Here is a 17,217-nt window from a genome sequence, read left to right as displayed (position 1 = left end):
GTCAAACATTTCATACTTCAAAAGGGAAGACATCAAGCGAGGAAGATGATATGGATGTAACTTGGATTTACCAAGCGCAAATTGTATTTGACTAACCTGAATGTCTTCTGTGTGAAATGACTGTGGACTCTGTGGACTAGAGGAAAGCAGCACATATTCAATATTTTGACATTAGCAAGGCTTCTGACAGTCTCCCATATAATTCTTACAGAGAAATTGGCAAGATGTGAACTGGATAACCATATAAAACGGGTTGGAAACTGGATGGTCTACTGGGCTAAAAGGGTTGAGGTCAGCATGCAGAGTCCAGCTGGTGGCCAGATACTACATGAGTATCTCAGGGATCACTACCAGGGTCAATACTGTTTAATGTCTCATTAATTACCTGGACAGTTGGACAGAGTGACTTGTAGCACATTCACGGGCAACACAAGGCTACTATTCGGACAGATTTCAACAGTCTTAAGAAACGGGCTGACAGGAGCCCTGTGAAGGTCAAAGGCAAATGTGAAGTCCCACACTGGAGAGGGGACCAATATAACTACTGAAGAATGAGCTGCCTTTTGAACAAGTAATCAAAATTAGTCCACAGCAAAAGCAAATGGATGACTTAGCTGGCATTGATAAAGGGTTACACAGACAGTCATGCAAAAAGGTGATGTCACCTTGTCTAGAAACCCAGAGCAACAAAAATATCACAGGTTTTCAGCTAAATCCTTAGCTAAAGAATATAGGGATTTCATTTTTCCTCTGACTAAGAGTAAAAAAGGATGTGTTGGTGAAAAAAAGTTAAAACTGAAGATCCTTAAAAGCACATAAAATCAACTAACCGAATAATAAAAAAAGGCAGCTCAGAAACAGGTTTCCAAGTGGTATGTAACTTCTCTTGAGTCTATGAGAACAAGATAATCTGTCATTGCCTCTAGAAAAGGAAACAAACGAGTCCTATGTTTGAGATCCCAAAAGATAAGACAAAATGAAAAGGCAAGTGTAAAATATACACCTCCACCCCATCAAAACTGAATACATAGGGAAAAAGCAGCTTCTTAAGAGTATTAGAGAACTTTCTGCATACAGTTTCAGCTTTAAGTAACACCACTTTCTCCCCTTGAAATTAGTCCATACTGGGTTTTCCACTGGGATATATACATGGTCATGAATGTTGGACTGAGAAACCGAAAGTACCAGTATTATTTCAAGTGCCCATCAATCTAATGCTTTTTATCTGCAACTGGAAATCAGATTTATCAACAAGAAAAATCTAGTGAAAGTCTTTTAAGAATTGAAACTGTTGCTATTGCTACACCTGCTATTAATACTGTACCTTGGAGGCAACTCCAGGTCATAAAACACTCGTCCCCATTGGACCTGAAGATCTAATCCATAATCTTTATGTCTTCCTGTCCCACAACACAAAGGAGAGGAAAGAAGAAGAAAAAAGCTTCCTGTTCATCTGAAATATACACATCAACACATTTCCCATATCAAGTGAAAGTGTTCATGAAACACCATGGAAAGGAAAGGATTTCAACTCTCTGGAAGACAATGCTGTCACTCAAATGACAAATGGAGACTAGTCATAGAGGGTTATTCTCATGGAAAATATGATTGAGGTGACCATGTTGTTCTCCCTACATGCTTCAAGTAGTATAACAACCTTACAGATTATATGGTAGCCAATAACTAAGAAAAAATCCCCCATTATTTCATTTCTGTAGTCTTGGTTTAGAATCCTCAGAAAAGTATCCCACTTTTAATGCAGCTTTTCTTTGCAAAATGGTATGAAAACTGCTTGAATTTTTACATAAATCAATGGCAATTTACCCGTCATAAAGACTGCAGAAAGAAACTAAACCCTCTGCATCTCAGAATAAGTACATGTAAACAAATCAGATGAGACCATCACGTATGTGTCAGGGGTTGAGCCCCATTTTTATTTTACCTCTGTTTTCAGGTGACATCCATATAGACAGACATTTGGAGTGGCCTTTTTTGGGTTGGAAAAAAGCTCCTCAGAAATATTTGTGCAAGTGTACATTTGCAAAGGCTTATGTCAAAAGTGTTAGCATAGCCATCCAGAAATTAATTGTGTACCCTCTGCAGATAGCAAACATTAAAAAAAGAAAAAGCAAACTGAATACAGCATTATTTGTGTCCAGTCATACACAGTGAACTGCAAATAAATAAAAAAATTAAACCAACAAAAACTACGAAAGAACTGTCAGCTGCATAGGGACTTTGATAAAATTAACTCACAATTAGAATACTTCCAGCTTTTGTAAAGCAAGAGTGGCCCCTATCCAGTATAAATACTTCATATTCCCTTTTTGGTGGTCTGTGTAGCTTCCACATTCCTCAAAGCTGTGTAACAGATGCTAGTTAATGAGACAATGACTCTATATATCCCAGGCAGACACTGGAGTCTGTGGTTCAAATATACATTTATTTATTATACTACTGAAGTAAATAAATAAAATCTTTGCAGCAACATTCATGTATGTTTTCAGAGCCCACTATTCCAAGTGCTCAACCACAAAAGCTGCTTAATCTACTCTCATCTTGCTACAACGTTTGGCCATTTTGTAAGTGGACATTCACGATGGAGCTTCATTTCAGCCAGGGCCTTCATGTAAAATCACCGAGCATACAAAAGTGAGTATACCAAAAGAACAGACAAAACAAAACAGCAGCAGCTAAAAAAACACCCAACCAAAAAACACCAAAAAAACCCCAACACTCCCTCCCCCAAAAGCCAAAATAACCCCCCTACCTCTCTATTTCTAATTACTAAGCTAATACAGAATGCAGAATTCAAACCTGCTCTATGGAAAAATCTGAAAAATAAATTTTGGCCCTATTATTTCGCATGGCAGGCCTTTTCCTCTGATTTGGCTACCTGATCCAAAAGCTTTCAAAGGCTGAGTTGAACAATCCTCGTGTTTTCACTTCCAGAGCCCTAAGAGAGCTTCTCTCTTCCTATCATCATCCTACTACAAGCAAGTTCTCTGCTCCTTTCAGGGATCTTACATCCTACCATTTTCTTCAAGCTTCTCAGTTCCTCTCCTTCTCTGCTTGTCCCACCTCCACCCTAAAAGCTTCTCTAAACCAAAAAGGGGAAAAACAACACAATGCATGGTAAACATGCATAAATACAACTAAAAAACCCATCAGTTACAGTATCAATTTCAATAGTTAAAAGCATACACATATATAGCCATGTAATTAAATTTAATTAAGTATAGCTAAAACAAGCTACTATAAATCCTCACAGAAGAGAGGCCACTACCAGCAGTTATGTTGTTTTCAGATTACATCATTGTGATGTCTCTAATTAGACATGCTATTATTATATAGCATGGTATTTTGGGAAGGTGTTCACGTCATGATGGTAAAAATCAAATACCCATCAGTAGCTGGTTCCTCATCAAGCTATTCTACTCAAGTCAGAACTTCCATGCTCAGAGCCTGAAGAAATCAGTCAAATATGCTATCAAAAATTAATGATGTCCAGAAATAAACTGAGAACATCTAATGCCAAACAGAATCATAACTGAATAAACAAAGCAACAAGTACTTGCAAAGGTTCTTACAAAAAATGTTAATCTTCTGAATACTGGAGAAACAAGCATTAAAAAAAATAAAAATCACAAATAGCTGTTAGGGCAAGACTTTTATAAAAAAGAAACCACAGAAAGCAACAGCTCAAATACAGTCGCTAGATTAGTCCAAACAGGAAGGGATCTTACTGTCTTTCAAAAATAGCACTCCCCCTTATTTAGGCAATTATTAAAAAACCAAAACAACACAAACACAACATACAGTGGTAAACTGAGAGCTAAAACATATACAAATTTCAAATACTTCATGTATGTCTTATGTACTGTGTCCTGTAAATCAGAAAGTATTACTACACAGTGGTGGTCCTATAATAAACAAGCATTTCTACATCTGCTGCAAATTTCTCCCTAGATCAGAGAAAATCCTATTTACTACTTGCACAAACTAACTTCAAAAGATTCACTCGCTCAGTTGTCTATTTCTGAAAAATAAAAATAAATGTGCAACCTCTTGGAAAACAGACTCCACAACACTCAGAAACAATTTTCACATCCCTTTCAAGGCACAATGGTACAGTTGCTTGTATTTCTCTGCACTGAAAACACCCGAGCTCTTGTTTAATTACAAGGAGAGAAGATTCTGAAAGAACACGCTGTTGGCTGACACAACGAAGTCACAACAGTGGCAAAAACTTTTGTTGTTCTTAGTGTAATCGTTGCCTTTTATATCACTAGATCTATAGACCACAAGTTGGGCAAGGTTGTCGCCCAACTCAAACCTGCCATTTTCACTGTAACTTCAGGGTTTTCAAAAGTGCGTACTCCCAACTTACAAGTATAAATCACTTAAGAACTTCAGAAAGTGTACCCTGTCAGTACAAATATTATGTATAAACCTTGTGAGACAACTGTATTTTTGCAAACCCTACATATATTTCACTCACTGTATTTTCCCTGGGAGTTCCACACAGGGTACATCACAGAAGGTGGCATGCACTACCAAAATAGGGCTGTGGATTTGTCAGAGAAGTTCAAGGGGACAGGGCAGTACGGTGGGCACAAGGGAATAAAGAAAAATAATTTTAAAATTAATCATCACCAAAGAAGTGATGAGATAAAATTATAGAAAGAAGGAAAACGCAAACGCCTTCGTTTGGGTAGATAAATCCAAACTTGAAGAAGTATAAATGGAAACAAATGTGCAATACAGTAGCTTTTAAGAACTGGATATGAAGCAACAGTTATTTAAAGCCAAGTAGAATGCTTGGAACAGCTACAGCACAGACAGACTAGGGGAACAAAGTGCGCAAACTGAAGAAAAAAGATTTTTTTAAAAAAATTGAAGTTTCCAGCAGTCTAAGGTTTCAGCTGTCATATGGTTGCAGAAACAAATTGATTTAGGCTGAGGTGCATTAAGACTATATACCACACAGCCAGAGAATACAGGCTGGCACATTCCAGCTTTCCACAGCAGGAGTTTGATGCAACTAAGCCATGACAACAAAGCTGAGAGAACAATACTGCATGAAATGGGATAAAATAACACAGAAAGGGTTAGGTGCTATCTCCCTGCCACAAGCCCAATAGGGAACTGAAAGAAAAGTCTACAGATACAGCAGCTCACATCAACAAAGGAAATTGCTTTGTTCAACGAGGTAACATTTTCCAAAACACTTAAGTGACTTTATTTCATGCTAGACCCACCCAAAGGAATCGTTATTCAAACAACAAATCATGCTCACTGTGAGGGCCTGAAACAGCATTGGTGTATTGATATCTGCTGAGACTCAACAGCATCCCAATCAGTCTTCAGCATCACAGGCTTGATATAAGTCAATTTCTACAAACAAATCACTCCAGAAATAGTTTCAAATCGCAAATAATTTCAGAATTGTTGGACTTTCATTCATCGGTGTTCTTTTTATTTGCTTATTTTGAGCCATTCATTCTCAAGTTGTGTTTCCTTAGAACCATCCCATCAGCTGCACCAACCAGGGTGGCTATGTAATCTTTATTTATGTAACAGGATTTACTCAAGAGGTGCATTTAATGCAGGAATCTAATAATCACAGATCCAATAGAGGCAGCATCGAATACGGTTCATCCTATATTGTTTTAAGCAGTACTTATGCACAGGACTGTATGCATGACTCCAAATGACTTTATCTAGCAAACAGCAAAAGTTGACTATTCATGAAACACAGGTTTTCCATGAAAAGACACATGGGGAAATAGTGCAGTTTACCAAACATTTTAAACTGTGACTGAAGCCACATCTAAATGACGCAAAGGATAGGCTCACTATCCTACCAGAACCTAGCATCATGAATCCTTTTGAAGGCTTAGGGAAGCTACTTCTTCATAAGGCATCAAAGACCACAAAGGTCAGTAGATAACATACTTTCAATATTAGAGTTTACAGGACTAAAGACACTGCTGCAGGCCGTAAGACAATTCTTTAACAAGCAGGAAGAAGTTATTGAACATATTGATTTAGTGTGATCACTACCTCAGCCAAGCCATTGGCTTGAAACCTTTGAACCACTTTATTCCAGAAGGTAACAGTGATAAGGGCAGCACAGGATACTAACTTCTGTTAGTGAAGACAGAAAATCTCCATCCATCATACTGCACTCTTAGAGCTGTCTAGGTCCTAAAGCAAACTGTCAGAGCTTTAGCCCTAATTTATTGCATTCCACTCATCTTCCCGACCTAATGTATGCTGGCTATTTTATCACTGCCCATGAGAGGCTATACAGGCCAACTTCTGTCAGTAGCTGCCAGAAAGCCATAGGAAAGATGTTGTTTCAGAATTTCTACACGTTCTCTAATCACTTGACTTTTTTCTTAGTGTTCCAGGAACACAAGCCTTTCTAGAGGCTCATGGGTCCTCCCCAATAAACAACTATGGAGAAAGAGCAGAACTTGATAAGTCTCAATTTTTACTGTAGCTACCAGTCACATCCACGCATATTCTTCTATTTGCTCACTTAATTAATTTTCCACAAGAGGCAAAAGGTTTATTTCTTTTTTCAATTACTATCATTAAAGCAGGTGTACATTTCCACTTAAATGAACATGAAAACAGATAATACCTGCTATCGTTAAACTGAGATCATATTCCAGTTTAGGTTTGATTTGGTTTTTTTTTAGCATGATGGGTATTCTTTTCACCTACACTTTCTAATGAGGACAAGAACTATTCTAATCGGGAGCAAAGAAATAATTTCCCCAGTAGCTCTTTTTTTTCTGTTTTCTTTAGGTATCGACTAATTAGTCTTGACAGATAAGTGAAGTTTCAAATGCACCTAACTTCCTTCTGTATTCTCCATTCTGAAACACCTTAAGGTGGACTTAAATGGTGAGCAACTGGATCTATACCATTTTTTGTATGCTTACATAAACCTTACAGCTTACACAGACCTTACATCCTATCTGTTATATTAGGATGCCTTTTGGCCTTTTCATAGCCTGTCAAGGATTTTCCTCTGTGCTAACTGCAGTGTTCTCAAATAACATATCCAGCAACTAGCCTGATGATCCAGCGACTTAAAGCTCAAGAAAAGGTGAGGATTCCGAGACAGATTTTTTTCCCTCCAACTGCTTAGCATGGTACATTGAACTTGCCTTTTTTGCCCCAAACCCATGACAACTGAGCTGATTCAGTGTCTTCTCTCAAGGAGTTCATGTACAACAATCCACAGTAGTGAAGTCAATGGAGACTTTACCACGGCTTTGGAACATCAAACAAAAGTGCACAAATTGCATTGAGGAAGTAGGTTTCAAATCACTGTCACCATTAAAACCACTCCCATAAGTAAGTAGGCAGACTTAGTTGAGGTAATGCCTGAAGTTTGTTCAGCACACTTAATGCCTATTCCCTTATCAAAAAACTCCTGCCTAGAAAGGATCAGTCATGGAACTTAATGGGCAGCAGCACAATTTCTGTAACATAAAAAGCACTAGTGAGATGTGCCACGTTTACTGTGGCTGGAAGTACTGAAGATGTTACTAACTTTTACTCATGTCTTTCAAAACAAATAGACATCTGCTCATTATGGTAGGCTTTTTACAGCATATACCAGCATCTAGAGAATCAAGTTAGAATATAACCTTAAGTAAATATGCCTTCATTGCAGTAACAACAGGATCACGAAAGTTAAACTGGTCACAATCGCTGTCTCGGCACGGCTCCACATTTGGTTCTGCTCCAAACAGTTTAAAATGCCTTGGGAAAATCTAGACTATTTTATCAGAATGGCAGGAATTATCTGAATCAGTATTTGGTTTATTATCAGCAATTCTCAAATACAATAGCTTTTTTTATTCCATTAATTATTGATTTTTAAATAGTGAAATACAAACAGCAACAAAAATTAGAACAGAATGACTAGTATCTATGAGCTGCAGCAACTATTTAAGTTACAAAACAAGCTTCTGATCATGTTGACATCATGCAGTTAGAAATGGATCTTACTAAGTTTTTTTAAAAGTCTTGGTTTAAATAAGAAAAATTAATAAAATGCACAACTTTATTCACCTGCAAATATTGTGCACAGAGAATAGGGTTTACAGGTTGTGCAAAAGTAGAAAAAAACAGGTAAATTTGTCTTCAGAGAGCAAGCCAATGAAGTATTGCCAAAAATAACACTCACATTTCACTGTCCAGGGCTAGATATTATCTACACAGTCAAAGTACACAATGCATTGATCAAAACAAAAGCAGCTGAATCCCTATAAACATACTCAAATCCTATGTTGTATTTGGAAAGCCTTTATAAACATGAAATTCTGAGCAGCAAACCTTAAAACCAAAATAAAATAAAAAAACCTAACAACATAAGATTAATTTTTGATAGATAAGCATCCAAAAAACCCAACTAGGAATAAGTTTGTGACCCAATAAAAATTAATTTCTGATTCAATTAATCCACTTCATTGGCCTCAATGTGTCATTTTTCCCCTCTCCCCTTCCTCCCGAACTTCTGAGGTTCTCCTAACTCCCTGCACATATTTATTCAGTTTTTGCTGAGTGGCCCTTCTGTCCACTAAGGCACAGCAGATAGACAATCACAAGCCCAATATTTAAGTCACTTTGGGGGAACAACAGGCTAACCGGCTTCCTTTGTAACACTAAAGGCAGGTGAATCTGGGAGTGCCTCCATTCTCAATAAATGGCTCAAATGCGTCCCCACCAAATAAGGTAACACCTAGGTACAGTTACTTCATTGTTCCCCATTCTGGAAACCTGGGTGCACAGGTCCCCGATTTGGCTGATCAGAGGATATTGATCCCAGCATGTACCTGTTGCCTAAACTGGACATATCCTCAAGTAATGTACTCTAGTTGCCAAGAACTGCAGACAGATTGCAAGCAAATTGATTGTCTGCTCAGACTACGCAATGTTACAGACACTAGAGGAGTGTCACTGCACTGGAAAATTAATGTTACACTTTTTCACTCTGACAGCTGTCATCTAGTAATGCAAAAATGTAAAAAAAAAAAAAAAAAAAAAGCAGCATCCAAATCTCATTTTGAAAAACTTCCTTTCAGATTCTGAAATATGACAGCAGGAACACTCATGGACCTTCCAAGACATTAGCAGGGTAGCTGCTTTTTTTCCTTCCTCTCGGTAATGAAAGTACGTAAAAGGCCTGGGAATCAGACCCTAAATAATTTTACAAAAAGAGCAAGGCAAGAGGCAGCCAGTCACAAGCATGTCCCTCAGGAAAGCACTCCATCAGAGGAGACGGATCTAGGGAGTCTAATCATTCCTAAAAAAGAAAGTCCTGTGCTGGCGATAAACAGTATATTTCAAGCTTCCCATCTTGAATGACAATGAAGTGGGGTTTATTAATCATTGGCGGGAGTTGGTCTGTTTCCATCTTTGCATAGTCTGGTAAAGAGGTATTCACTGCGGTATTTCAGCATTCCTTGTTCTAGAACAGAAGAAGGCCTAAGCTAAACATATGTTCAGTCACAAAGACCAGCTTCTTTGGGCATCCTGAAGTGATGTGATCTGCATTTGTGAGGAGATTTTCATTAAGGGAATATTCATTAAGGATAATTTTCATAGTGTCTTAAGTACTCACACTATCTTTAAAAGCGTTACTGTCAATGGTCTGCCACAGGATCAAGCCACTGAAGAGCGCAGTTTTCTTTTGTGTAACTAACTCTTTAGAACCCTCTGAACTGTCTCCAGTTGTGTACCTTCATACATGGTGCACTCCACTTTCTTGGTATCCAACATTATTCCAGATAACTGCTTAATGCAAAAGGCTCTGTCAACTCATTTAACTCAAAACAGCCGCGTGTTTGCATTTACTGCAAGACAGAGGCTGCTTTGGGAACGTGTGCAAAGATTTTTTGAATTCTGACTTAAATCTTTTTGTTATTCTCCCTTAAGTTAAAATTGTTGCTCAGGCCAGCAACTGATTTGGCTTGACTGAGTTCTACTCCCCTCACTTGCGAAACATAAGCTATGTCCACCTTCTTTGTTTACATGTTACAGGTTACACCTACGCATATGGTGTCTTCTGCCATCCTTAGGACATCAAATTCTGAAGCCTATAAATCTGTCCTCTAACTTTTAACACTCGTGTTAATTTATGTGCAAGAGCAGAAAAGCAAGTTTAAACTGTCCAACAATGTTTTTTTAAGAATTTCCTGTATCATAAGGAAAAAAAAAAAAAGAAAAAAAGAGAAGAAAAAAAAGGCTGCCTAAGAGAACTAGTAGTTTTTGAATAATAAAATGAATGGGCAGAATTGGATTTAGGATTCCAACTTTCATAAAGATGGTATGACAGGTGAACTAAAGCTATATATTATGTCTGATTTGGTCACGAGGCTCTGAGGAGTATCACAGCCATGCTTGTCAGGCAGCACTGTAAATTGTCTTAAGCCTGACATTTGCATGTCAGATATCAGCCACTGTTGCCACATGACACTGCCTTCCTTCTATCTCATAGCCTCTTTTCTCTCTGGGTAGCAATGCTGCCCAAGGGACAGCAACATGCTGATCCAACTGCATAGCATCAACTGGTCAAGTCAACTCTCATAACAGCAAGAGTACTTAGAATCTGAAAACCCAATGCTGCCCTTGCTGCTGATCAGAACATAAGTAAAAACAAGAGATGATGCAAGAATGATTAATAACTTCTCCTAATTATGATAATACTGAAGGTAACAGACTGAGGATCTCCAGTAAATAAAACTGTTCTGACACCAAATTTCCCAAAGAGTTATAGTCTTAAAGCAGTTTCTTAAAAGACAATTTTTAAAACGTTTTAACATAATTAAGTAAATAACTAAAAGTTATCTTTGAGAAGGAATACCTGTACGTGGTGTTAAAAAAATAAATGCTTGAAGCATATCTGTTGTAGCTTAAAAAGAAGTCTGTTCTGCTTTTAAGTTTTGATTATTTAAAATTAAGTTCTTTAGAATTCTTTGCTGATGTACTATGAAAGCAGCTATACAGTACTTGTCATTACTGAAGGATGCACAGACATGATGGAGAGCTGCTGTAAAACCAGACATAGGTAACTCCCACCAAGCTAAAGGCTAGCAGGTTAGTTACTCTTCCCATCCCTACCTCCTCCTCCTTTTTCTTTTAACCAATTCACATTCCATTAAAAAAAACTTTGTCAATGACAGACAAAGACAAAAAAACAAAAGAACATTACACAAAGGAGACTTTAAGAATATTTGACACCACAGTTTTCACTCCAACACTTCCAGTACCAGACAAATAACTTCACAAAAAGGCACGAGGAACCAGCTGAAACAGATACATAGCATCTGAACAATCTCATCTCTGAAGGAATTTCAGCCAAAGGTTTGCAAACTCATTGTGGTCACATCTGCAATGTCAGAGCTCCTCACACCTCTAGTAATTTCCTCCATTAAATGTATGGCTCTGACACACTAGCTACAGCACACATGTACACTAAGGCCTCACTTCAGCAAAAACTCCTCATTGGCTTATCTTTAAACATGTTCCAGCAGATCCATTTACTCTTAAAAACAGCAGTGTCCGAGTTCACAAAAGAAACTAGGGGAGAGTTGCGTGCAGATCTCGTATGGTACAAATTGTGTTCCTGCCACTTGGAAAAAGACATCTCACAAACTATTGGTCAACGAGGAGACACACTATATTAAGTTCCATTTGAAGAACAATCAATTAGCAAGACACCAGTAATACGTTCCAGATTTTTACTTCCTCTATGGTCAATAATTAAGTATTGAACAATTTTAAAGAAACTGTAACATATTTGAGCATCTGAACTTGTTCTGTGCCTTTAGAAGGGATACGGCAATAGTTGAATTTTGAACCTCTCTACCACACTCTTCCAGTTGAGATGTTTAAAAAAAAAAACCCACCAAAAAACACAACACCAAAACCCACAACTTTGTTACAGCTTTGAAATCTAGAAACAAACTGATTTTGAAATTTTTTTCTATAAACAATTTGATAAAAATTGGCTTCAGAAGAGGTTTTTTAGTCCCCCAAACTCTATATGGATTAATAAGAAGTGTGGCACATGAATAAGTCATGCTACTCACTTTAACAAAAGTCAACATAATACACCTACTGTGGTCTACAAGGATTTACTGGAAGTAGCATACAAACAAAATATACTGGCCCAATTTTATCCCTATTACAATCACACTGAAATCTATTTAAGAAAAAATTTCAGTGAAGCAAAACACAACCCCCTCCACAAGGCCTAAAGAGTACATATGAAACTTCAAAGCCTGTTCATGTATATCTGGACTTACACTCACTATATATCCTTCTTCTGCCTATATCTGTCATTACACAGCATCAGATTTACGACAACATACTTTCAAAATCAGTGCCTCCATGAATGCTCACTCCTTGTATTTGGATTTTCTTTGTAGGTATCAGTTAATATGATTATCTCAGAGGGAGCTGCAGTGAAATGTTATTCACGTCTTCTATCCATTGCATGAAGTTTGTGGATCTTCATTATCCAATATTGGCCATAAGCTATCATATGTCAGTGACTACACAACTCAAAATGATGCATCTCAAATTAATTTGCTTTTCTTTTGGAGTGGAAGATTGGAGTGTAGAAAATAACTTCTTTGTCAAAAAAAAAACCCAAACAAACACTCAAAACCCTCAAAGATTTATCTCAAAATAGAAGATAACAACCTTGCTCCAAAACTGTATAAGCAAAATACAATCTAGAAATTAATACATATTTTATTTACATTCATTAAGGGGAGCTATGCAATAGCCTGTCTGTTACAACACTCATTAGTAATGCAGTTACCCAAAATCATAAAAACAAAGTATTTCCACGTATATACTGTCAGTATATCTAATGTACTGCAGGGTGTTCACAATGAGAGCCAATGAAATAAATACTTCATGGCAAGAAAGAAATATCAGTGTTCCAATTTTTTTCTTTACACTATTCAAATAGGCTCTGAGAATAAAAGCAAACTGTATTAAATGAGAGGGAAACCCCCGGAAGAACATGCATTCACACAAAACTGGTTACAGAGAAAGCTTTTCACACCAATGCTGCAGGGTTATTGAAGATTACTATTGTGACAAAATACTGACTTCATCCAAAAAAAAAAAACCAAAACCAACCACCACAAACCAACCACCACAAAACAAAAACACCCCAAAACAAAACCCAAACAAAACCAACAAACAACTAAACCACACACAAAATAAAGGTTTCGCAGTTGTAATCTTCAAAGAAGTTAATGCCTATTTTCCCTGTTCATGCTAATATTGTATTATGATTTAAAAATACAGATACCTGAACATGCTAATATTCAGCTACCAGAACAGTAGTTAGCTACCAAACTGTTGACAAATTATTACCCAATTAATAATAATTCATTGGATGACACATATCAACATGTAACCACATGTAGCAAAAACCTGTTACAAAAGCCAGAGCTCAGATTCCTGTACTTTCTATGTTTTAGCTATACTGAGATAAGGCATTGACCTTTCTTCTTGATTCACAATGGGAGAATACTCTGCTTACAAGCTTACTACTGTGAAGACTTGTTATTGTGAAGAATCATAGAAACGTGTAAGAAGACAGATAAGATTCAATATTCTCAACATTTGAAATGTGGTATTTTCAACAGTTCATCAGTTCTTGTCATTTCCCTGGAAGTGTAAACAGCTGAAGTTTAAGATTTCACTAACAGGGATAAAATACTCTGCAGGTTAGTGGGAAGGGCGGGTAATACTCCATGAACTAGTCGATAGAGAAGCTTTTTTTCATGTTTCATCTTTAAAGGACTCTACTATGCCATCTAGGATTTTTCAAGTAACAGAGGCAATTTGTCCTTGTAATGAGACCATTTCTATCCAAAGAGACTTCAGGTGGCTGTACCACAAGAAATATTATTCTGTGCATCTTGAAGTCAATGTGACTGATTGCAAATTACTCACTAACTTAAAGAACTGCAGGCTGTTGCATTATGCAAACCCATCCACGTTCTTTTGCATCCCTGTAAATACAGCTACTTTCCTGGTTTGATTGTGCTGTACACTGTAACAATGGGTTTCATCTAATAAGCTATTCAGAGAACTCTTACACAGTACGCAGGCCTTCTCAACCCATTTCCTTGCTGTTAGAAGTAGCATGAAAAATGCTTTCAAACATCACCTGAGATAAATACTTAGAAGCACCTTAAATTCTCATAAAATATTCACTAGAGCTATCCCCAGTATCAGTTCTACTATGGTCCCAAACACTCTTAGTTAAGTCATGTACTACTGCTGCAGGAATAGATGTCTTGAAGGAAATCTCCTCTACCCCACACAGACTGAATATTTTCAAAGTCCTATGCATGAAGAAGAAGCAAAAGAAGGGGGGGGGGGGGGGGGGGGGGAGGGAAATCACAGCTAGAATTAAAAAAAGCTATTTTCCTTTAGCAATTCTAGAACTACATGATAATCACTGTGAGATAAATGCTCTAACCTCCATCTGCACCATCCCATTTTTTCTCCTCCCACATCAGTGCTGAATTTGCGGGAATAGAAGAACAAATAAGCTGAGAACATCAGAAAAATATTTCCAGTTAGGAAGAGACTTGCATGTGGTTTGGGAACAGTACTGAAATCCCATTTACCTCAGATTTGACCAGTCTGGGACCTCTAAGTAGCTCATTTCTCTATCATTTGGGAAACGTCATGCCCAATTACTGGAGCAACACTTTTCTTCTGGAGTCCAAGCTGGCAGAGAGGTAGCCTAACAGAGTGCCTAGACAGAGGTCTAGAAAGAAAAAAAAAAATAAAAATATGAGGGAAATAGAAGCTGGCTTACGTGCTCCAGTTTGTCTTTCCTCCTCAGCCAGACACTGGCACTGTAGTCCTGCTGCTTGACAGTGCTGTAGAAGTTCGCACCTACTCTGGTGAGACTTGGGGAAGGCTCCCTGGGTCTGCTCTTCAGCCTCATCTGCTCGAAGCCCTCATGGGGGGATGAGGAGAGCCAGTCATGCCTGACTTCCATCTTGACATGACAAGGCAAAGTCCAAGGAAAAAATCAGAAGAAATCAAGAAATTAAGAGGCGCTAGGCAAAGAGGGTCCAAAAAAGAACAGGATGGAGGAAGAAGAAACAGAAGGAAAGCAAAAACAACCCCCTAAAAAACAGAAAATGGGAAGAGAAGGGAGAGGAGAAATAACAAGGTAGGAGGAGTGGAGGGAGAAGAAAGGCTGCAGGTACGCGAGAGGAGCGGACTGCGAGAGATGAAAGGGCACTGGGGAGAGAAGACGCTCCAAGATGCCGCTGCTTGTTGCCCTCGCCGCCAGCAAGCTGCAGCCCAGGACCGACGCAGCGGGAAGCGGCTGCCTGCAGCTCTGCCCGGGACGGAGGCGCGGCCCCGCACAGACGGCGGCCGGGCGGGGCCGCTGCCTCCAGCCCGCCTGCAGGTTGGCGCAGTGGAGGGGCCGCCGCCCGCCCGGGGATGAAGCCGGCTCCTCCCCCGCCTCCCCCTCCCCGGCAGCCACCTTCGGGGAAGCAGAAAGCCGGACGGAGGAGCCCCGCTTTTGCCTCTAAGAAAGCAGCAGCCACCGCCGCCTCCTCCCTCCTCGCTTCCTGGGGGTGGTGTCGGTGCAGGAGGCTCCCCGCGCCCCTGGGGAAGTTCATTCGTCCGCTCTCCCCACCCCGTCTCTGCGGACACCGACCCGCGCCCCGTCCCCGCTGCCTCTGCTGGAAGCCTTTGTCCGACATCCCCACCCCAGGGGCTCCTGGGGCGCCTCCGCCCCGCCCTGCCCGGGATGCGCCCCCCGCCGCCGGCCGGGGACCACCGCGCTGGCCTCTCCCCGCAGCACCTCTCCGTCCCCGCGTCGCCTCCCTCCCTGGGCAGGGGCTCCCGGTGCTCTGAAGCGTAACCGGACCGAGCCGCCGGCCCTTTTCCCGGGGCAGCCAGGAGCTCACCTTGCCTGGCCAGGAGGCGAGAGCCTCGGCCCGGCGCGCCGGAGCCGGGCACAGGGCGGGCAGGAACCCCGGGCCCGGCTCCGGGTCCAGGTCCAGGTCCCACCTGGAAGCCCTCACCCCCCGCGGACGCTCAGCCAGCGCCACGCCTCAGAAATCGAATCGCTTCTATGGTCCCGGCTGGACAGTATCGGCGGTGTGTCCACAGCCGTAGATACCTGACACCCTAGTATTTGTCCCGTAAAACAAAGGACGTTTTGGGGTGGTTTCTAGGTCCAACGCCATCTCTTTTAGTAGAAGTTGGTGTATGTTGCTATTTAGCTCAAACTTATTTCAGCAGAAAAAAGGACTTTCCTTTTTCACACACTGAAAAGCCACCTCTCTAATTGCCCACACACTCTTGAAAGCTATATTAGGCACAGACAAGAAAACTTTCTCACATAGCACCAAGAAATAATTATTGGAGCTCAGAACAGCATTTAAATTTGTGGTGGATATTTGCTAGCAGACAACTTGTACTTTGCCAGAGAACTAAACTGATGTAGCTATTCAGATAAGGTGATATTGAACTAAAAGCCTGCACTTGAATCCAGTTAACTGAAAATAGCCTTTGAATGGTAAAACAGTTCATTCAGACTAGCTGGCGAGAACATCATAGAAAGAGCTCTCTTCTAACCGCTTGATCTGAAGTGTACTCCCACCTGATCAAGGGGCAGAATTAAAATATCCTTATGATTTGGCTCAAGGTGTATTACTGCAAAATATCATTCAAAACCAGACAGATAACGAAGTTTTTCCTTTCCAAATTCAATGGATAAATGCAAAATTCACATCACACCTCATAATTAAGAATTATTATTAATAGGTAATACAGTATCTTCATGAAATGCTAGAAAAGTAAAGTGAACAGTAGCAGGAGTTTGGTAGGAACATAAAGTACAGCATTTTCCTCTAAAACTAAAAAGGCAATTTCTTAATACGTACCTAAATACCACAAAAAAAAAAAAAAAAAAAAAAAAAAAGTGTAACAAAATAGCAGCAACCAAAGCCATCAAATTTTTACTCACCAGTCTAAAGGATTTGCAGCTTTCTTTCTAATAAATTCCTCCCAAATTTCTTCAGTTAGTAGAGTAAATCCGGGCATTTCCAATATCATCAATAGACTTTCATAACACCTGGAGCAGAATTAGGACCATGTGACTCTACTGCATGCAGGACATAC

The 17,217-nt window shown here is 39.6% G+C and overlaps 1 protein-coding gene across 1 annotated transcript in view; it reads right to left on the bottom strand.

Annotated features, from left to right (window-relative positions):
* Window positions 1–15,070, bottom strand: part of PLD5 (phospholipase D family member 5) — a 181,731-nt gene extending 166,661 nt beyond the window's left edge. Inside the window, exon 1 of the mRNA XM_086460945.1 lies at window positions 14,885–15,070. Coding sequence (XP_086317071.1) covers window positions 14,885–15,070 — 186 coding nt within the window. The remainder of the gene's footprint in view (window positions 1–14,884) is intronic.
* Window positions 15,071–17,217: the final 2,147 nt, after the last annotated feature.

This window comes from Leptosomus discolor, chromosome 2 (genome assembly GCF_034619465.1).
Source record: "Leptosomus discolor isolate bLepDis1 chromosome 2, bLepDis1.hap2, whole genome shotgun sequence".
NCBI lineage: Eukaryota > Metazoa > Chordata > Aves > Leptosomiformes > Leptosomidae > Leptosomus > Leptosomus discolor.
This window is presented reverse-complemented; position numbering and strand designations above follow the sequence as displayed.